This window comes from Cryptotermes secundus, unplaced genomic scaffold, assembly GCF_002891405.2.
Source record: "Cryptotermes secundus unplaced genomic scaffold, Csec_1.0 scaffold565, whole genome shotgun sequence".
Classification (NCBI taxonomy): Eukaryota; Metazoa; Arthropoda; class Insecta; order Blattodea; family Kalotermitidae; genus Cryptotermes; species Cryptotermes secundus.
In genome coordinates, this window is record NW_019731581.1 from 693,446 (window position 1) to 716,305 (window position 22,860).

Genomic DNA, 22,860 nt, shown 5'->3' on the forward strand with positions numbered 1-22,860 from the left:
CACTACTACCACTACCACAACCATTGCTATACTACTACTACTACTACTACCACCATTACTACTACTACTACTACTACTACTACCACCACTACCAATTCAGAATCTTCACTACAAGGTCAAATAAGCTGCCTTGACAGTAGATCACGCTTACTAAATGTATTATAGTATGTATAGCCGCTAGAAAACCGGACGGTGCATGCTAATGTACCGGTGTTAAAAAATGAAATAAGGCGTGGTGACCTTCAGTGTCATGCTGTCCATATCAATTTTGGAGAAAATAGGTCAACTGCATCAGAGAGAAACGTATTCAGTAGGTCCTAATGAGATCCAGATTGTCGGCTCGTGCTGTCCAGCAGCTAACAGATCAAACTTGCGCTTTACTGACGACCGGTTAAAGGCAAACCGCCTGTAGGGGTGTAGTGGGGCAGAGATGAAGGGAAGGACCTCATTGAGATGCCGGAGTACAGTCAGTGCATGTCTACCTGACAGCGTAAGTGCTTGCTTGGTGTGTGACTGAGACATCCGTGTTAAGTACAGCAATCAGGTGAGAACAACAAGCTCTGGGAAGAACTAATCGGCTACTTTCCTTTGATACGACACTGACCGCATAGAAAACGACTCTTCCAATAATTACATTTTGCCGCGGGCACCAATATTAGAGAGAATAAAACAATTCAGACTCATATGAGTGAGGGAGGTTTAAGGGTCAAATCTAACCAGTGTTCAAATGCAACATCGCATTTGTCTCGTTATCTGCCTATACTTTCTTATTCAATCGCACACATCAACAACACAGACAACATACATCAGCGAAAGTCAGCGCAAATATTTTGAAATTGGCATCTCCCCATTTTGTACTTCCGAACTCTTGTCATGAACAATATCAGATTGACGTTAAATGCGAACTTGTGAGGTGTAATTCAAAATTGGGTCTGAAAATGTGAGCGGTGAGAGGTCATTGTTACTTACTTACTTATGGAGCTGAGCCGTTATTGAGAAGCCGCCAGTTGTGCATTTTATGGAATCCGAAGGTTCATTGCCGTGTTCACAAGAACCCTCAACTTGGTCCCTATCCTGAGCCAGATCAATCCAACCCGTCCCATCCAATCTCTCTAAGATCCATTTTAATATTTTCTACCCACCTACGCCTTGGTCTTCCCAGTGGTATCTTTCCTTCTGGCTTTTTCATCAATATCCTCTATGCATTCCTCTTCTCCCCCATTCGTGCTACATGCCCTGTCCACCTCATCCTCCTTGGCTTGATCATTCTACTTATACTTGGAGAAGAGTACAGGTTGTGAAGGAGAGGTCGTTGCTAGTAGTGCAAACTGTAAAATGGTTCACTGTTTGTTGTGGAAGGTATGCAAACAGCAGTACGTAGTTACGCAGTGCGACAGATGATGACAAGTGTTTCATTGTTTCCCTCGCCACTCCGGGTCCGTTCCGCACCACGGTTATCGCCGTACAGCCTCTGCAGCTGGCATGGTACAGTTGTTAAACACGGTACAGAGGCTATTTACACCTAAGATGGCCGCGCTTAGTCGCTGGCTTCCGCCTCTCCTCTTTTCTTTTCCTTATACATTCCATAGCGCTATTTCTGCTCTTATTTTCTTCTATACCGACCGAGCGACCGCCGTTTGTCGGCGAAGTTAGTGCCAACTTTTGCGGCTAGAGGGTGTTGCGTGGTCAGCGCAACGGATCCCCACGGCCGTTAATCTCGGTTTTCTAGACCGGAGCCGCTACTTTTCCATTCAAGTAGTTCCTCAGTTATCCTCATGAAGCTGAGTGGACCCCGTTCCAAACCCATTACTTGTCGGAAAATATGGTAGCGCCGGGAATCGAACTCGGGACCTCTGGATCTGTAGCCAGGAACTCTGATCAACAGTAAATTAAGATACGCTTCAATCCTTCAGGTGGCGCAGTTTCGAAGAGATAGCTGTGAGTACGGTGTAAGCACGACATAACACGCACGAAGCCAGATGACACATGTACATGGTCATAAACCATGCTCTATTTATATGTATATAGTGTATAGCTAGTCGGACCAAAGGTCGCTATGTAAATCACAATGTCATGCACGAATCGTGACAATTTTAAAGTATGCATTAGGTAAACAGTTCGTGAGAGCGTGCCTGCTCAAGGCAGGTTCCAGTGACTGGTACTTGGGTTCGCAGTGCTGAAAATGCAATCAAGCAAAAATGAGGAGCTTCATAACTTGTACTCATCACACGTTCTTAGGTTGATCAAACAAGGGATTCGGGAAGATGCGCGGGGCATGTAGCACGCATGGGATCTCTGATGGAAAGAAAGACTCAGTGCAGAATATGACACCCCTCCCACACTGAGATGGCGACAGCTTCAGGCATATAAATTAACCCTTCTAACCCTTCCCCAAGGGCAAATTTCCCGTTTTTTTTTTGTTCAGCGTCCTCCCGTACACCCAAAAGAAAAGGAAATTGAGTAACTAAAACTGTTTATTTTTAGTAATATGAGGATTAGCGCTGTTACGGCATATTGAACACAGTAAACAGCCACACATGTTACAGGACTGGAATTACATGAAAATTCTACTTTTAAATGATTGTTGTCTTGGCGCCAGTAATTCTGTGTGCGACTGTGCTCTAGCTCAGTCAGCCATGTTGTGGCTAGGTCACACTCAATCGTTACGAACGACGGTGATCATTGCGCTCATAATAAGCAACCTTAAGAGCCGTGACGTCATCACGGGCGCCAATTGCAGCTGGAACAAAGAGTTGTGCCTAATATGGTAATGACGCTTTATATTGCTTGCTTGCAAACCAGATATAATAATTCTGCCCAGTTTCTGGACCTTATGGCCAAGAACGGCCTATGTCTTCCAAATGTTAAACATGAACGGTACAACTAGGGATTTTTCTCTACTCCACATTGTCCAGACCGGCCCTCGGGCCCACCCAGCCTTCTTTCCAATGAGGGTAAAAAGGCCGAGGCGTGAAGCTGACCGCTCACATCCATACAGTGCCGAGGTCGAGAATGGTGGAGCTAAACCTCCACTCCCTCATACGTCTTCATGATGGTGGTGGTGGTTTAATTGGATCAAGAATGGTGGAGCTATACCTTTGGTTTCTCGTAACAACTGTCGTCATATGTACGTTTAATGGTCATATGACGACGATGTACCAGTTCGTGAAGCTATTTACACCGAATGATATGACCTGTACGTTAAACCGTGTCAACATAAATGTGGAAATCATCAACATTTCTTGAGCACTGTCTCAGAATTTGTATATTTACGGTCACTCTCCTTTCGACCAACACTGGGTGCAATGCACGCCGTTACAGTAACACTCCTTACAGGCCGAGCCGTGGCTCAAGCAGTTAGTCGCTGGCTTCCCGATCCCGGGTCTGGTCAAGTGGGATTTGTGGTGGACAAAGTGACGCTGGGGCAGGTTTTCTCCGAGTACTTTGGGTTTCCCCTGCCTATCTTCATTCCACCAATTGATCCACATTCACCCTCACCTATCATCTGGAGCTGGTACAATAGGCCAGAAGTGGCCGCAGTACAAGGGATTTAGTCCCACGCCACTAGCAATAAAAAAAAAACCCTCCTTACAAGTGCGAGCCACTGAAAAAGGAGTTAGAAGGTAATGCATACAGCTGATTCGAGCCAGCGGGGCAAGGTTAAGATTTCAACGGCAGAAAGGCTTGCGCACGCCGAACTAGTAACTGTCTTAACGAAAGTGTACCGGTCGAGGTTCATTTCCCTGCAGGAACAATTAACCCTGTGTCCAGACAGTCTTGGGCCCTTTCTAGCCCCCTACGGGAATCACCGACTCTTTGCCCCGCAGTAAAGAGATGGGAGCTTGAATCTGGTCATTTACCATCATCTAGTGTTTAGAATGAGCAGGGCTTTGTCTACATTCTACATATATGCATTTATCATGGTTTTTAACGTACTGACAAGCTTATGAGTGAGTGACTACAGATGGGATATGGATTAGATATTGGATTTACTGATCGTTTGTATGCACAACTCGCAACTTCAAGTAATTACAGCTCCATTGCCAATCTCCACAATTCACAGTTCACCTCAGCATCCGCTATGCCCTTTCCCAGTCTGCTGTCTCTTCAACAGCCGTTAACTAGGAGCGGGTTCTAACAGTGTAAATTTTTCAGCTTCTGTACTCACGTCCTTATTGTTCGTCGAATATCACGCAACTGAACTCAATCAGCCGAAGTTAAAGTCAAAGTTACTTTACGACTGGCGATTTACCGCCGATCAGTTCGTCATGGCGTCACGACCAGAGATTTTTCTTTCAACTGAACTCTTGCGGTAATAGTCCTTATGTAACATCCTCTCTGACGAGAAGATGGGGTTTGTCTCCTATGAATACGCTTGGCCTTTCGTCAAGCGTACATTTCGCACATATAGCGTGTTATTGGAAAGTCTTACTTTTGCACGACACACAAGTCCTCTGTCAGTACAGGCTCTACAGAGAAGGTCATGCTTATGTCACGTATCTTGTACTACAACGGTAGCTTAGTTACGTGAATAGTCATAAGTTTGACCACCGCCAAGTTTAGGCTCCTTATATTTTCTGTGTCTGCCTTCACCTTGTCCCCTACCACGAACACGTTCATTCTCATGATTTTGTATGACTTCTGTTTGTCACCTCGCTATATAGCCTCGGGACGGACCAAACAGAAAACACCGCCCCCAGCAGTCCCTCTATTGTTTTTATGGGCGGTTGCCTAGCGATAGCTCGGATATCGTTCACGTGTTTACCATCCGTTACCAAGCATCGCATGTTTTTCTCGCGATCGTTGCGTAGCAACGGTACTACATGCTACAGTATCTTACGTCTTTTCTCTTTTGTCTTTCAGACGTCAGTCCAGCCAACTGTCCGGAGGAGGAAACACTCCCAGTCCAGGACCTCCGAGTGCCCCAATTTCAGGTAGGTGTGATTGAATCATAATTATTTAGGGACGCTGAATCAGCTGCAGCGGTTGTGTGGCGTAGAATAATTTGGTGGACGTGGGTCGGTTTGTTATTCGGAGGAAGCCTCCCGTTGTTCGTCCACGGACTGAGGTAAATCACAAAAAACAAGAGTGGCCTTATTTTATTCCTCTGTTTTTCATCCTTTGTTTTCGTTCTTATTTTCTCTCAATTTCCTATATGTTTACCTCTTTCTCTTTCTTATTTCATGCTTTTCTCCCCAATTCGTTTGTCTGTCTCCTGCGTTCTTTCCGATCTCGTCTGTTTTCTTCTATATTTATCATCATCTCTCCTATTTCTTTTCCTTGTCCATTCTGCTAGTCTTTTTCTTTGTCTCCCCGTCTTGACTTCTTTCCATCTTACCTTCCTATCTCTTTGTGTGTCTTTCTGTTCTTCTTTCTGCTTTCGTCTTCTTCAATCCTTATCTCTCGTTTCTTTCTTAATTTCTCCCTGCTTGCTAGCGCTCCAACCCCAAACTACGGGCCCATACGCGCTAGTAGAAGACCGATATTTTGTTGCGATTTCGAGGTTTTCTCGCCGGAAGGACCATCGGAAACAGATACAGAAGCAAGCATGAAAGGACATGAGTGCAGGTGTGAATGGAACACGGCACAAATGGCTCTCTAGCTAATTGCTTGAATATGCAGACCAAAACATAACCTGGATTAAACGGAAACTAGTCTCTGTCGAAACAATTATTTCGTTAAGTAAGAAAAAACAGGACAGACGGAAGATGGCAAGAGAGAAAGAAATTAAATAACAGATAAATAATTAAATCTAATAATGTATTGTGGCGTGCCGCCAGAGAGCCATAATGGTTGAGGAGATCAGAATTGACCAGCGTTCCCGCTGCAACGCCTTGGAATCCGAACGCTAGCAAACCTAAGCAACGAATTGTTCGAGACACTTGCTTGACAACGGCTAGGAAAACTCGTAGCAACGAGAGAATACGCTAGCTAGCTAGCTAGAATTTATATAACGTCAGTTCTGCCAGCTCTTTCTGTGGGCATGAAACTTGGACATTAAATAAAAGAATTCAAGGGACTTACCATAAAATATAAAACGAAAAGCTGTAAAAGCAGCCAAGACATTTCGGATGAACTAAAAACTGGATCCTCATTGGCCAACATGTTCTAGAAGTGGATCCTCATTGGCCAACATGTTCTAGAAGTGGATCCTCATTGGCCAACATGTTCTAGAAGTGGATCCTCATTGGCCAACATGTTCTAGAAGTGGATCCTCATTGGCCAACATGTTCTAGAAGTGGATCCTCATTGGCCAACATGTTCTAGAAGTGGATTTGCCACGTTGAAGATTGCCCACAGACCGACACCCCAAACGAAGAGCTACAGACCACAAAAATAACGTGGTTATTGGCGCGGAAGAAGCCAAAAAGGGGCAAAGAGACCGCCAAACGCCTTGGTTGCTGAAGATGATGAAGACTAGATTGTCTGTTAGGGGCACATATGTATTTCCCCACTGAATAAAGGATATGGACATTTGATATAAATGGAATTTCAGGCATCGCTGTAAGTCTCCGTCAGCATGTGCTGAGACCGCAGTGTCAGCTGTCCAGACTGCTGAGCATGAACATTCGAGCATGAGGCACATGAGAGGTGTAAGTAAAAGTAAGTAAAGCTATCCCAGTACCAGGCCGTGAAGGCCCATAGGGTTGTGAGACGCTGAGGGTCCCGCATTATCTAGACAATCGGCTCATAGATGGCGCCGGCCACGCTTTACTTCCCAGGAAAATTATTTAATTAATTCCTGGTACTCATTTCTGTTAGAGGCTGAGTCGACCCCAGGAAGGATTAGGTCAATTGAATAAATCCAATGATCTCATCGGGACTTTAATCCGAGACCTTCCGGCTTGTAGCATAGTCCCTCAACCAACAACGCTACCGCGTGCTCCCAGATGAGAGGTGTAGTCCTTAAAATTAGAATGCAGAGGCGACCTGGCACACAGTTCCAGATATAATGAAAAGGGCATGAATCATGACATGTGCCAGTTCTGGCTCTTATTTCACGGTAGCTTCGGCCATTTATATGCAGAATTTAACGATGAACTGGTCACGGAAACCTCCAGTTGCATGAATTTGAAAGCTAAAATAAATATGAGTTAATTATTCCTGGTATAAGAATTTAATACGAAATTAAGGAAGAGTTCCGTCTTCTGGGATGTGGCGCCGTGTAGATATTATGTAAACCGACGTTTCGGAGGAACATATCGCCTCCATCTTCAGGGTATAAAATTTTTATTTTATTTAGCGGCATATAACGTTAGTAGAAAATATCATCTTCATTACGTTACTTTCTTGATATTTACACCAGCAATAGGCCGAATAACACAACATTTGAAGTGTTTTCACTGTCATAGGTCAAAAAATGTGGATTGTAATTTACAGTGGCAATAGGTTTAGAGGCGCTTAACAGCGTTGTTATCCGCGGGATTGAATATCTGGGCGTTACAATTTACACTGCTGATGGGTACATAATGGGGAGGTTTAAGATGTGTACTCTCACTAAATATCAGGGCTCTCAAATCAAAAGAGGGTGAGCAGGGGATGGGAAAGTAGATAAATATTGTGACATATTACAGTACGTCCATCGCTGCGAAACGGCTAGAACGGGAACACATACTTCCGCGACAACGAATACGTACTTGAGTGTGTAAAAGTGAGCGTTCAATAAATATTCGCTAAATCCGAGACCAACGTGAAGTTATTTGTCGCGCTGCATGGGCAACATGCGACAATATTTACAAAATTTGTCAGAAAACGTGGAGGTAAGAGATCACTTGGAAGATCTACGTATAGATGAAAAAATATTAAAATTGATCTTTTTTTTATTGCTAGTGGAGTTGGACTAAGTCTCTTGTACTGTGGCCAGTACCAGCCCCAAATGATAGGTGAGGGTGATTGTGAAGCAATTGGTGGAATGAAAATTGGCAGGGGAAACCGAAGTACTCGGAGAAAACCTGCCCCAGTGCCACTTTGTCTACCACAAATCACACTTGACCAGACCCGGGATCTTAATAAGATAAGATTTGAGGATGTGTACTGGATTCATTTGGTTCAGAATTGGAGCCAATGGTGGGCTTTTGTCAAGACGGTAATGAGTCTTCGGTTTCCATAAAATACGGGAAAATTTTTTTGACTATGCGTCTAATATACGACTTTGCTTCTCTTCCACGGCTGTGAATAGAGCAAGATTTGTAGCACTTCAATGTACGCATCGGTTTAGCATCCGAATCTTTTATTTCGAGGAGTACCAGCTCTTGGTGTCTCCGGTACCAAGTTGACAGCTTTCACCGACTGCTCACAGTACGGTCTTAACAACTCATTCACATTCGTAAGGTAGAGATATGGGCCGGTCACGGTAGCCGAGCGGCCTAAGGCATGTACTGTCTTCGCTCGCTCGGAAGCCGGGATCGTGGGTTCGGATCTGTTTCCTGTGAGGTACGAACTGAATTCTTATATATTATTCTTATACACTGCCGGTCACGGTAGCCGAGCGGTCTAAGGCATGCACTGTCTTCGCTCGCTTGGAAACCGGGATCGTGGGTTCGGATCTGTTTCCTGTGAGGTACGAACTGAATTCTTATATATTATTCTTATACACTGCCGGTCACGGTAGCCGAGCGGTCTAAGGCATGCACTGTCTTCGCTCGCTTGGAAACCGGGATCGTGGGTTCGAATCCCACTCAGGGCATGGATGTTTGTGTACAGGTAGAGGCCTTGCGACGAGCTGATCACCCGCCCAAGGAGTTCTACCGAATGTGTAAGATCTAGAAAAACCGACGTGAACGGAGAAGTTCATGGAGGTAGGCCTAGGCCCACTGGGGCTCTAGTGCCAAGGGGGGGGGGAAGGTAGAGATATAGATGTCCCTATGCTTGCATAATTAAGCACCATGCCACAGACTTATAGGTTGTGAAGGTATAGCCTAACTCCGCCTTTCTTGATTTCGGCACAGGAAGGAAGTGAATGGTAAGCTTCACGCCCTTGTCGCCTAACCCCCGGGGGAAACAACCTCCGGTACTTTTGGATGGGAGGCCGGGTGCGCTCCAGACCCCGTTCGGACGCTGTGGGGAAGAGAAATGTCTCTTACACCTGCCGGCAAACGAACCTCAACTCCTCGGCCATCCATCACGTAGACCGTCACTATACCGACTGAGCTATCCGGCCTCCACTGGTCGATAATTTTTTTCTTAAAATAAAAGATACGAGGGTGAATTTTACAAGGCCTAAACTGTGGATTACTTAATAGAATTCATAAGAGACAAATCCATCTTCTCGTCAGAGAGGGTGTTACATAAGGACTATTACCGCAAAGAGTTCTGTTTGGTTAAAAAAATCTCTGGTCGTGGGTCTCAAGGGGGCTGACGCTAAGACGAACTGATTGGCGGTAAATCGCCAGTCGTAAAGTAACACTGACTTAACTGTGAGAGTTCAGTTCAGTTGTGGGATATTCACCGGACAGTAACGATATGAGCACAAAAGCTAAAGAATCTCAATTGTTAAGATCCGTTACCAGGAAACGACAAGTGAAAGCAGATTGTGAAGAATTCGCGTGTGCTCTTGTGATTTCTAAAGCAACCAATAAATTGAGTGACCAATCCAAACCCCCCTCTATAGTCACATTCTAATACGTGACAATAGGACATACTCTTGGGAATGAACCTATGATGCCTATTTGGTAGGAAACTGAGTGAGCCTCAGGACTGGTCTGTATTCTGTGCAGATAGGAAACATCTATCCGACTCCCCAGTTGTCCAGCCCCTAGCCTAGTCGCTGAACTGACTGATGTATCCAGCACCCAACTTGTTTTCATACAAAAGTTGCCCCTGTGCTTGACTAATTAAGTACTATGCCATGAAGGCATATGGGGGAGTGGATGTAGAGATCCACATTTTCTTGACCTCGTAACTAGCTGGAGGTGAGTGATCAACTTCACACCCCGGCCCCTTTACCTCCGGTGAAAGAGCCCTTGATACCCACCGGATAGGAGGCTGGGTGGGCCCCAGAGCCGGTCTGGACACTGTGGAGGAGAGAAAATTCTTAACCCTACTGGGACTTGAACTCCAACCCTTTGGTCATTCACCCTGTAGCCAGTTGCTATACCGACTGAGCTACCCTGGCTCTTATTGCCTTCACACATCTTAAATAAATTTCATACACATTATTACCAACCACAGGACATTTTAACCTCTTTAACAGACTCATGGGTATTAGAGCACTGCGTGAAACAAATGCTGACAGCTTCCTATTTATCATAAAATTCCACTCTAAAATGAAAGGATGTGATAGCACAATTTTTCTACTCTTTATTGTAGTGAGGTTTATATCTATATCTATATCTATCTATCTATCTATCTATCTATCTATCTATCTATCTATCTATCTATCTATCTATCTATCTATCTATCTATCTATCTATCTATCTATCTATCTATCTATCTATCTATCTATCTATCTATCTATCTATCTATCTATCTATCTATCTATCTATCTATCTATCTATCTATCTATCTATCTATCTATCTATCTATCTATCTATATATATACACATATATATATATCTATATATATATGTATACACACACACCATTGTATTAAACCAGAGGCCTACATGGTAGTGAAACAGTAGTGGTCATGCATTGTTTTATGGATTACACTGTATATGTCTATTAGTTGCCACCTGACAGACAGGACAGAAAGATTTTATATTATAAATGAAGAGTAAAACCAATTAAACTTGTAAAATGACAACGAACACATTTTGAAAATGCATGTTCTGAGATTGGAATATGCCTACAGTTGTCTTCCTTTGTGATTTCTTGTAAATGATGCCCTTTCAGTACATAATGTAGAGGATTTAATGTTACAGGAAATGGAGTGACAGAGAATAGTAACTCAGCACCGTCATTTCCAGCACCTCCCCCACCACCACCTCCAGCCCCTGGCCCCTTACCTACAGTACGACTTAGCACAGAGGTACGTTTGAAATTTTGTACAAAGTTTGTTCATTTGTTTCTTCTTCAGACCTGAAAACCATGTGTAAAAACCTCTTGCAAAACAGAGCAGATATTCTGCTGCTGTTCTATGTAGGTGAGTCAATAAGTACTTTTTTTATTGCTAGTAGGGTGGGACTAAGTCCCTTGTACTGCGGCCACTTCTGGCCTACTGTACCAGCCCCAGACGATAGGTGAGGGTGATTGTGGAGCAATTGGTGGAATGAAGATTGGCAGGGGAAACCTAAGTACTCGGAGAAAACCTGCCCCAGCGCCACTTTGTCCACCACAAATCCCACTTGACCAGACCCGGGATTGAACCCGGGCCGCCGCGATGGGTAGCCAGTGACTAACCACTAGAGATATGGTGTGGCCTCAGAGTAAGTTATAGAGTACTACATGTTGAATGAGGCACTTGAGGCTATCACCACTAGATGGCAGCATTAGTCTGGTGGTAATTTATGACATTCGACACGAGATAATTGATGTTTACAAAAGCGAAACAGCAGTTGCAAGATGGCAGCACCTTTGAGTGAGTGTACAACCCTCGACCAGCACTCCGTTTTGCCATTTTTGTGGGCAAAAGGTAAGGAATCAAAGAATATTAAAAAAGAAATGCTTCCCACCTACGGTGAGAAGTGCCTGCCATGTCAAGCTGTTTGCAATTGGGTGCAGAAGTTCTCTGAAGAGTGGACATGTATCGAAGATGAAACCGTGTAGGCCGGCCAACAGAGTTTGTCACAGAGGTGAATGTGTAACGGGTTCAAGACTTAATCCGAGCAGACAGAAGGGTATATATACACTATAGCCACTGCTATTGGTTGTTCACATGGCATGGCCTACCACATAATGCATGACAGGTTAGGTTTTCACGAAGTCTGTGCACGATGGGTGCCACGCATGCTGACCCCACAACACAAAATGCAAAGAATGGGTCTGGCATTACAGCATCTCAGTTGCTACCATGATGAAGGACACGATATGCTAGCCTGAATCGTCACAGGTGATGAGTCTTGGGTTCACCATTACCAGCCCGAGACAGAGTGTGCATCGATGCAGTGGAAACATCCTGCGTCGCCTGCCAAAAGAAAGTTTAAGGTGACACCATCCTCCAGGAAAGTGATGCTCACAGTCTTCTGGGATCATGAAGGGATACTGCTCACTGCATTCCAGCCTCACTGATAAACCATAAATGCTGACTACTACTGTAACTTCAATGGAAGTGACCAGGACTCCTCACCAAAGGCGTCTTGCTCTTACATGACAACGTGCATCTCCATACTGCCAACAAGACAAATGAGGCGCTGCGAAATTTCAAGTGGGAAGTCCTCGAGCATCCTCCGTATAGCCCCAACCTTGCTCCAAGCAACTTCCATTTGTTTGGCCCTCTTAAACATCATCTTTCGGCTGAACATTTTCCCGACAATGAAGCTGTAGAAAGGGAATTCACCACCTGGTTCTGACAACAGCCCAAAGAATTTTATGCTGCTGGTTTTCAGGGGCTTGTAAAACGCTGGGACAAGTGCCTCAATGTACAGGGAGATTATGTTGAGAAATGAAAGCACTTTTCAAATCAGTACTCTTATTTGTTTAAGTTCTATATCCGTTTGTAACTTACTTATTGACTTATTGACTCATTCTTTTTTGATCTGATCTGTATGAAATTCTTATAAGCTCACCAAGCATTATTAAGAAAGTAACATTTATAAAAATGGGATGGGCGAGGAATATAGTATGCATGAAAGCAGTGCTGAACATATAAATTATTGTGGCCAGAAAACTCATGAAAAGATGTAACTAAACAGACATACACTTAGCTGTGGGTTAGTACTGTATTATGCCTGGATTGGATCCTCACATTTGTGTAACTGTGAAATGGACAGACCAATTTCACGTTTTTGTAGTGAATCGTGACACGCTGTAATGGGGAGTTCCTTAAAGAGTCAAATGACTGCAGGCTGCTCCCTATTTTGTGTGTTATTTAATAGAGCTGTGTCAAATATAGAGGTTATACAGCATGGAATGACAGATGATATGAATGGTGAATTGACACAAGTATGGAAACATGCAAGATGTCTTTGGAGGTAGATCTGCTATTCCAGTATTTGCCTGGAGAAATTGTTGAAAATTATAAAAACTTCAGTCAGGAGAGTTGAGTTTGGGTTGATATTAGAAGCAGGAATGAGAGCAACTACACCAACATAAATAGGAGGATAATATTAAAGCAGACTTAGGGGAAGCAGTTTGTACAAATCGGAACAGGACTGGATTGGTTTTGTCTAGAGTCATTTGGTGTGATTTTATGAAATATGTGATGAACCTGGGGTTCCACAACATTAAGGAAGTTCTTGATCTGTAGATAGTTGAAGACTTGTTGATTTTGGTGTACTCTGTTGAAAATAACAGCGACATTGTTTCCAGATCCCTGACACAAGGGGAGGCGCAGGGTATGAACCTCCAGCTGCAATACAGAATGCAATGATGACCAAGGACAAGAAGCCATTCACGTACACCCCTGGAGGGCTGGACCTGTCACAGATTCGGAGTCCCCGAATGCAGCGACGAATCACAAGGAATGCAAATGCTGAGGGTGTTGGTGACCAGCCACAGGTAGGTTGTGATCCTAACTTATCTCATCTCATGCTCAATTTCTGATCTTTTAAATTCCCAGCATCCTACCTCTTCGACAAAAGATTTCTTTTTGTCTTTTTAAGGATTTTGTCAAACAATTATTAATATTGATTCTTCCTTACGTAAACAGGTTCAGTGCCAAAATATGCACCGAATACATTATATGTGAAAGTACAGAAAAATAAAATCAGTTGTATCAAAACATATGAAAGAAATTTCGCTGAGACTAAAACATATGTCCCTACAATATGTTCACATATTAAGAAAACTGGTACAGAATCCATACAAATGTGTAAAACTTTTTTTTTTAATTCGCTTATTGGGGGGTGCAGTCCAACTGGGTCCACTTGGCACGGTGGCCACTGATTGGCCTATTGTAGCCTGCCCCGGGTGATTATGATGATGGAGAATTTGGTGGAATGAAGATCGGCAGGGGAAACTGAAGTACTCGGAGAAAACTCGCCCCAGCGCCACTTTTTCGACCACAAATCCCACTTGACCAGACCCGGGATCGAACCCGGGATCGAACCCGGGCCGCCACGATGGGAAGCCAGGCGACTAACTGCTTGGGCTATGGTGCGGCCCATACAAATGTGTAGCTTAGATATTTTATTTTTCATCCCTTAAAAATTATTTATTACTGAGGACCCTGTGCCATGGAAGTGGCTTCAAAACGAGTTGAAAAACAATTTGAAAATAATGCAAATAGCAGCTAATAGAATATTTTTTCAATACCGCCATTTTCTTTTCCAGCCTGCAGGCCCCAAGACGTCTTCATTGGCACAAACTTTGCCACAAGGCCCCCTCCCACCTTCAGCCCTCGCTGCCATGCAACCACAGATGCCAGTCCCTGTATTCCCAACAGCTGGTGTTCAGTTGCACCCTACTCTTGCACCACCCCCGCCACCACCTCCTCCTGGCCCTGCCACTGTAGAACCTCCACCAAACCCTGTCATCAGGCCAGTACAGAGCCCCGAGTCCCTGAAACCAAAAGCCCAACCAGTATCACCACCTGTCCAAGTTCAGAATGAGCCTGGAAGTATCTATGTTCCCCCAGTGACAAGCAGAGCACAGGTGGGCTCCTTGTACATCCCTCCCATCAACAACAACACCTCGCAGCAGGAGCCAGTGGTGACGTCACCACAACGGCAGCAGACGGCAGCATCTCCTCTGCCCGCCCTGAACAAAGCACCAACACCTTGGATGAGTCAACATCAGCGGAATCAACAGCAACAGCAACAGCAACAGCAACAGCATCGTTGTGTCCCATCCTGGGTGACCCGGGAAGAACCCCAACCCCAGCACTCTGCAGGAACCACTCATATAATTCCTATACAAGTATGTGGTTTGAACCCTTGCAGGGAGCAGAGATTATTGTTATCTGGCATATGGACTCACCCAGCCTCCTGTACAATGAGTACCAATGGATATTTTCCCTGACAGTATGAAGCTGACCACTCAGATCTGTCTAGTCTGTCAAGAATGTTTTAACCCTGTCATTTCTGTGTATCTCTTACATGAGGTACATGAAAGGTATAACGGGGAGGTCTCTTTCATCTGTCTTCTAATCTGCAAAATTTATCTCAAATGCTATTTGATATTGCAGATCTATAAATAAAATCTTATGCTCCATATCACTCCTTTATCTTTACTTCTCACGAAGTTCAAATTAAATTGTATTTCTGTACAACATCAAATATATTTCCCATCAGAGCCTATGCTAGTGATGATTACCTATACTGTACATTGTCATCTTCTTCTGTATGGATTAAATTATCTCATTCCAATTCAGAATTAATGCTTGTCTGATTAACGCAAATCTGTAATATAATTATCTGGTAGTTCTCCTTGGATGGGGGAACTGGTACACTGCAAAGCCTGTACCTACACGGGATAACACAAGACCACAGGAAACATGGACATATATTTGTGCCCTCAGTGGGATTATAACACACGATCCCAGCATTTAAAGTGTGCAAGACTGTGCATGCCCTAGATCTGATGGCCATTGGAATAAATTGTTTATTATTTAATTTAAGGGGAAAAAATATGGTAATGAATAATCTTATAACTTATATATTTATTTTTATGGATTACAGGACCTCATTGAGGATCTTGTTATTATTCCTTGGCAACTGCTTCTCTGTATGCCTTGATATATCTGAGAAATAGAAACTTGGACTATATGAGATGTGCATTATCTTGCAGGTGGAGGGACGAAATGAACCTGTCCAGGCACCGCAACAGCCCCAGCCACAGCCCCAACAACAAGGTGCTGTTAATCAACCCCATACAAGGATAATTCCAATCCAAATTGAGGGCTCCCCAACTGTGATGAACAACACATCGAACCAAGCCAAGCAACAGATGCCAGCTCAACAACAGAAAAAACCTGTCTATGTCCATAACAAATTCAACCCTCCAACATCTCCACAAACACCAGTGTCACCATCTCCAGTCTCCCACAATCACAGTGACAAGTGAGTTCCATATCTCCAAAGTAAATAGATTTTTGAAATTTTCTTACACAAAGAAGAATGGAAATATACAGTTCAAAATGAAGTACATATACACAATCCCTGTCTTGATTTTCTGTTTATCAACTTTACTTGTGGTCTATTTATAAAATACGATTATCGGTTTATGACACTGGCTTAACTGTGGACCAACATGGCTAAAAATCAGTATTGCCTCACAAATTTCAATGGAAGTTCCCCATATCAGACTAAAAAAATCTGTCAAACGGTTTAGGTGCTATGACTAGGTCACAGATAGATTGCCAGATTAACAGACATGACTGTCAAGCTTATGCAAGGATGCTTCAATATAAAAAAATCTTATTTTAGTTATCTTGACATTTGGAAAATGTGTTGGGTAAAAAATGTATGCTTCATTTTTCTCTACAAATAAATTTTAATCCAATAAAAATTTAAGGAGTTATGAATTTGCTACATGCAGAAATGTATGTAAATCTGTACACAAAATGTTATACTTTTGTACAGTTTTAGCCAAAATTGAAATTGCCTGGCAGCATTTAATGGCAGTCTTCCTTAATGAATTTAAAAAAAGTGTGTACAACTGTTCAATTGCTGACACTAGGTCACAGACATATGAGATGTGATTTTTAATTTAGTAGAAAATGCATAATAATTTATTTGAAATGACAAAGAAAGCCAAAAATATTTCCAATGATATTGTTAAAGATGAAAATTACAACCTCCCTGCACAAGCATGTGGGCAGACCCACACTCTCTCAGTGAGAATTGAATTGTGAGTACCAGTCCCATATTATGCTTCATCTTTCAGCATTGTTTTGGGCCATCACAATAGTGATTTCCCCTTCATTCAATTTTCAAATCACTTTCATGAATGCCATGGATATCAGTGTGACCAGGGCTGCTGGTTTTTAAATATTCTATCTGCTATTTTAGTGATGAACTGTAACTCTCACTACAGAAAAATACATACTGTCCATTATGTAAAACAGACAAAAATAACAAATTCAGAAATGTTATCTTTCAGTAAATATTTTTCAGGCTATAATCCAAGTAGAGACATTCTAGCCTGGGGAAAAGTTATAGAATTATTTGTTGTGAAAGCTTAAAGCTTATATTATTATTATTATTATTATTATTGTTGTTGTTGTTGTTGTTGCATTTCCAGTCAATCAGAACAGAACTCAAGGCAGTATCAGCACCAGCAGAGCTGGGGACCTTCTGGAGGCAATGGTGGCCCCACTCAGTCCCGGTCTTTCCGAGTTCTTCAAAAAATAACCGACACAGACAACAGCGAAGGCAAGTTAGACTGACATATCAGGCTTTTGCAGTTGAAATCAAATAGCAAAGGCTTGATTATAACCGTTGGCTTCATACAGATATTTTAATGACTATAAATCCACAATTATGAGCTGGGATAGAGTTAGCAATATAGTGACTGGCTACAGGCTGGACGACCAAGGAGTTGGAGCTTGAGTCCTGGTAGGGTCAAGAATTTTCTCTTCTCCACGTCATCTAGACCGGCTCTGTGGTCCACCCAACCTCGTATCCAATGGATAATGGGGTCTCTTTCCTGGTGGTAAAGTGGCCTGGGCATGAAGCTGACTACTCACCTCCAGCTAGTGCTGAGGTCAAAAAAATGTGGATCTAAACATCCACTTCCCCATACGCCTTCATGGCATAGTGCTTATTTAGTTAAGCACAAAGATAAATCCACAATTAATTAAAGTTCTGAGAAGTGACCAATAGGTACTGACCAACAGACTGTGATCATCTGGGTTTGCGAAATTTCATGGGTTTGTGGGCAGATACTGGCCTTTCAGAGAAATGTACTACCTCCTTCTTCTGGGTTGAAATGTGTATGTTCAGAAAGTTACAGGAAGGGTGGTCATGAGACCAAAGGAGAAGGGAGTGAGGAAAGGAATCAGGCACAGCCAATTATTAAGAAATGGACAAAAATAGAAACAAATACAGCCTTGTAAAGGAACACTCATTCATTGTCACAGGTGGGAAGTGGAATAGTTATGTAGAATTCTATTTTCTGAAGGAAAATGGAAATGTGCTAAGAATTGACAAAAGAAAAGAAGACCGCAATCAGCAATCTCAACAATCTATGCCATGAAGATGTCAAAACATATACAAGTAGTCAATTTATGCTACTTTATTTTTGTACACACAATGCTGCCATTTAGAGTGAAATAATGAATTGAGAGTAAACTTATCCATCCATCCACCCACCCACCCACGACCACAGTCTTAATATTCACGGTCATGACAGCTTCAAATCACAATTTCTTTTCTTTCTTCCAAGGATTTTTAAGTGGTGCTACAAACAACTTCTGACCTGTAAATATTTTTTCTGATTCCTACTGTGTTGTCTATGTGAACAGGTGATACAGATGCCCCACTTCAGGAGTATGGTCCCCCAAACAGTGGAGGAGGTCAGTATAACAGCCAAGGGGTGCCGTTACAACAGCTGCGAAAGTTACAGCTCAGTGAGGATGATCGGGCACTCATGAACAAGTTCAAGGCTCAAGGTGAGACTTACAGATCGGTTACCAGAAGTCTATCCTGTGACCATCAACACAGAACTGGCAGACATGGTTCTAAAGTGATATGTCTTTTAGAGATCTTATGATCTGCCTGCTGAATTACCAATGTAGCATACCTGCATTAATTCTTGCCTCTAATCTGGTGTGATTTACATAAAATTAAAACACGTTTGAAAAAAATATACGGCGTGTAATCAACAGGCATGTACACTGAAGTAATTGTAAAATATGTGCTAATATCCATACTCATCAAATGAAAATGTAGCTAGCATGACAAGTGAACCAAACTGAATTTATCTGGGAGTGGGGACAACCTCCAGTATACAGACCAGTGCTGGGTCCGTTGTGCAATCCATGAATATTGTTTGCAGTCTTTAAAGAGCCCTTTTTTTTTATTGTTAGTGGGGTGGGACTAAGTCCCTTGTACTGTGGCCACTTCTGGCCTATTGTACGAGCCCCAGATGATAGGTGAGGGTGATTGTGGAGCAATTGGTGGAATGAAGATTGGCAGGGGAAACTGAAGTACTCAGAGAAAACCTGCTACAGCGCCACTTTGTCCACCACAAATCCACTTGACCAGACCCGGGATCGAACCTGGGCCGCCGCAGTGGGAAGCCAGCGACTAACTGCTTGAGCTATGGTGCGGCCTTTAAAGAGCCTTGGTCTCAAGCATTATGTTGGTGCCAGAACTTTCTAGGCTGACACCGTCTTGATAACCATTGGCGCTAATCATGCAGAGATTCTGTGCCCAAATGGAGTTGGGTATTGGCAAAGTGGCCTCTCTCTTTCATTACTGACAGCCATACTTACAGCCCCTACTGCTGGTCCCAGCTTGACTTCCAATTGAGCACTGATCTTCCTTGGGAAATGCATTATATTACTGCAGATTTGAAGCCACTCAAAAGAGTAGATAAAGAGAGGCTACAAAATTTTCCAAAATAAAACACTTATGGTCTGGAATACTGAACTGTTTCTCACACATCTTACAGCGGGTTCAGTTAAACTGAACGAAAGAATGTGAGTGCCCATGAAAAGCCATGCAGTGCTTTGCTACCCACTTTTGTGATTGTTCCTTGTTTGATTCAGTTTCAGAGGAGAGTCCAACAAATGAGGAGAAGAATCCACGTTACAGAGGTGGCCATATACCATCTCGCGTATTCCGGATGCTGGACGAGAGTGGTACAGATTCAGTTTTATGTAACAGTGATGGATATTCTTTTTGCAGCAAAGGTGCCTGAGGTGGTGGTTATCCTGGAGCACACTGTGTATTGCATGTTATGGTGTTCTTCAAGTCAGCATCTCTGGGTGGATAAAGTTGGAGAAGAGTGAAAGTACAACTTATAATCTCAATGTGCTCTAAACAGTTTAAACCACCTTCTGAAACATGTATAAAATCGCTCCCTCCAGACACTTCTTCAAAAATGTGATGTCTTGGATTTCTGCCTCATCTCCATTTATAAAATATTTTGGCTGTATTTATAAGTAGAAGCAATATATCCTTTATAGATATTTTTTTCTACCTTTACAATAAAGAAACTGTAATGTCCGTGTCCTCGAAGCCTGAACTATACTGAAGGCAAGTTTGCTGGCGTCTATCTATTTTACAATTTGTAATACTACAGCCATAAGGTTTTGTCTCCAGCATTACACTTGAATGAATGAATGTATGAGGGGTAGGCCTTCTCGGCCCTTGCACCACGATCTACAGTGGTCTATTGTGCTTCCCCTTGGTCGTCAACTTATGACCTATGCGACTTATGACTTATGCCCCCCCCCAAAAAAAGATGATTAAAATGTAAAAGTTTTTAAAAATAAATTATAAAGATGCTAAAGGATTAGAATGGCTAAAAAATTCTGTTAATAAATATATGGCCGATATACGACCAGATCGACTTATGACCTGTCAATCAGAATGGAAGTCGGTCGTAAGTCGACAACCAAGTGTATTAGGAAACAGAATATATCTTCATTGCATTCAGTTTCCAAAATTTCAGCACAAATTCCAGAATGAGTCTGCTTCTACTTTTTATGTCAGCATCCACTGAACCAGCGCATTTAGCGTCTCTTTTACTTAGATCTTGAGTTGAACTTTGTGACAGGCGCTCTTGCTCATTCTTCACTCATCTGCCAATATTGAAACAATGATACACCGATTTTCTTTCAAAAGTTGATGTACACAATCTAAGTTTTCAGTGAAGAATGGAAAGCTGGCTCAACCTGGCATCATCCTTAAATATATTTTTCTTCATAAAACCAGCTCTAGCACTCAAATATATGCATGAATATCACAATCCTACATCATCATATGCAAGTCCACTGACATAAGGAAATGAGGCATAGGTTTAAACACATCAGATGGCATTCTCTCCCAGGAGCAGGAATAAATCAGTCTTCACTTGCACAGAGATCGGGAAAGTCATGTAGTTCATTACAATGTACATTAAATCAGTTGATAACTTACAGCATATTCATCCATCACTAATCTGTCATATGACAGGTCCTCAGTCTCTTCCAAAACAGTTCCTCCACTTAATGCGATCTAGAGCTTTCTCCTTCAAATAAAAATATCCTCTTCTGTCCGCAAAGTCATCCAGCATCTTCTTACATCTTTTTCCTCGTCTTCTGGTCGCATACATGGTATCTCTATTTTTGGAAAGAGACTATCCAGGAAAAGTGATAACGTGGTAGTTTTTCCATTTGCTTTCCACATCGCAGTACAACAGCCGTTCAACCCACTCTGGTCACGCCCGTTGCTATACGAACTTGAACCATCTCGAGCATCTTTTGCTCTGTGCTTCAAGTCGCTGCTGATGACGCTGTTTCTGGCATTAACTGATGCCGGAAGCAGACTGTGGATTTTTAAAAGTATCTTCTCTTAAACTTTGTGGCCATAGACTGAAAATGATATTATCTTTGGGTTCAGAAATGACAAGGCCCAGAGTACTTCTAGTTATATTTCCGTTACACTCATTATTGTTTAAAGACACTGATCCTGCAGAATGTGCAGGTAATAACAGAAAACAAACATAAACCAATTGTAGGGCCGTTTTGGGTTGAATATGGCTAACCAGTGATATTAAGAGAGATGGAAAGCTGTTTAGAGCCTTTTATGGGACTAGAGGCATTTGAAACTTGGCCACTGCTTCTATTCATGCCCAGCTTGATGCTGTGATCAAATTCTACAGATCATATTTTTCTTTTCATTTCTGATGTATCTTGACATTCATCTGTAATTGTACCCAACTGTACTGCAATGACAGACTTCTCTTCCACTTGGTGTGTTCCAGGAAACTTCAGAAGATATCATCTTGAATGGAATAGTAATTTATTACTTACAAGTAATTTTATTTCCACTTTGCACATTTCCATCACTTCCTGTGGTTATTAATATGAATGTTGGTGTATGTGTTATCTACTTCCTCCTTAGTGGATGAAGACAGTTTCCTTCACACTGAGTCGGACCCTAGGTACAGGGGTGCTGCGATACCTTCAAGAGCTTTTCGCATGTTGCAGAACATGACAGATGGCAGTGCAGACAACAGTGAGCAGGGTATGACTGCTTCTGTGTGACATGTGTGGTCCATTGTGTGACTTTGTTAACACCCATTTTCTTTCGCTTAACCAGTATCCAAACATGGCGCTAATATAACTGAAATATACAAAATACAACAGCAGCTGTCTGTTGATAACTATTATGATGTGCCCTCTGGGTTCTAGAAGCCCAAAGATACAGTTATCAAATAACCTCAGGAAAGCAACTTATGCACCAACCTTTAAACAAAATTATAATTTTGTTTCTTTCATGCATATGTAACAATTAATTCTTCATTTTGAAGGAAGAACATCATAAGACTACAATAATTCTTTTTATTACATATTATTCATTCTGAATGACTGGGTTTTTGGACTTCATCCATCAGTATTCTAAAAAACTAAAGAACATAATGTGTAGGAAATGGATCTGTGTCCATCCTTAAGTGATGTTGGGGGGGAGGGGGGGAGACACCTACTCTGTTGGATCCCTTAGAAAGATCAAATCTCACTAAATTGACAACTTGGGCTCGTACTTTCTAGCAATACCCCTGTTTGTCTGTGTGGCTGACTATTTTGTTGGCTAATTTGCTATTTCATATCTATGTGAAAATGATTATTTTTTATGTGGCACACACCATAATTGCATTTACAATTCTGGGTAA

At 42.5% G+C, this 22,860-nt stretch overlaps 1 protein-coding gene and 1 long non-coding RNA gene across 6 annotated transcripts in view; one reads left to right on the top strand and one right to left on the bottom strand.

Annotated features, from left to right (window-relative positions):
- The window catches only part of LOC111867196, a 98,846-nt gene that overhangs the window by 61,143 nt on the left and 14,843 nt on the right, over positions 1-22,860 (top strand). For 3 of the 5 annotated variants that reach the window (XM_023856815.2, XM_023856812.2, XM_023856811.2), the window contains exons 2-9: positions 4,864-4,934; positions 10,863-10,969; positions 13,408-13,596; positions 14,371-14,955; positions 15,826-16,097; positions 17,281-17,411; positions 18,503-18,649; positions 22,092-22,214. In XM_023856815.2, the coding sequence (XP_023712583.1) occupies positions 4,864-4,934; positions 10,863-10,969; positions 13,408-13,596; positions 14,371-14,955; positions 15,826-16,097; positions 17,281-17,411; positions 18,503-18,649; positions 22,092-22,214 (1,625 nt within the window). The remainder of the gene's footprint in view (positions 1-4,863; positions 4,935-10,862; positions 10,970-13,407; positions 13,597-14,370; positions 14,956-15,825; positions 16,098-17,280; positions 17,412-18,502; positions 18,650-22,091; positions 22,215-22,860) is intronic. The other 2 variants (XM_023856813.2, XM_023856814.2) reach the window with 1 other exon arrangement.
- LOC117282542 overlaps positions 1-22,860 on the bottom strand; it is an 85,760-nt gene that overhangs the window by 45,173 nt on the left and 17,727 nt on the right. The window lies entirely within an intron of this gene.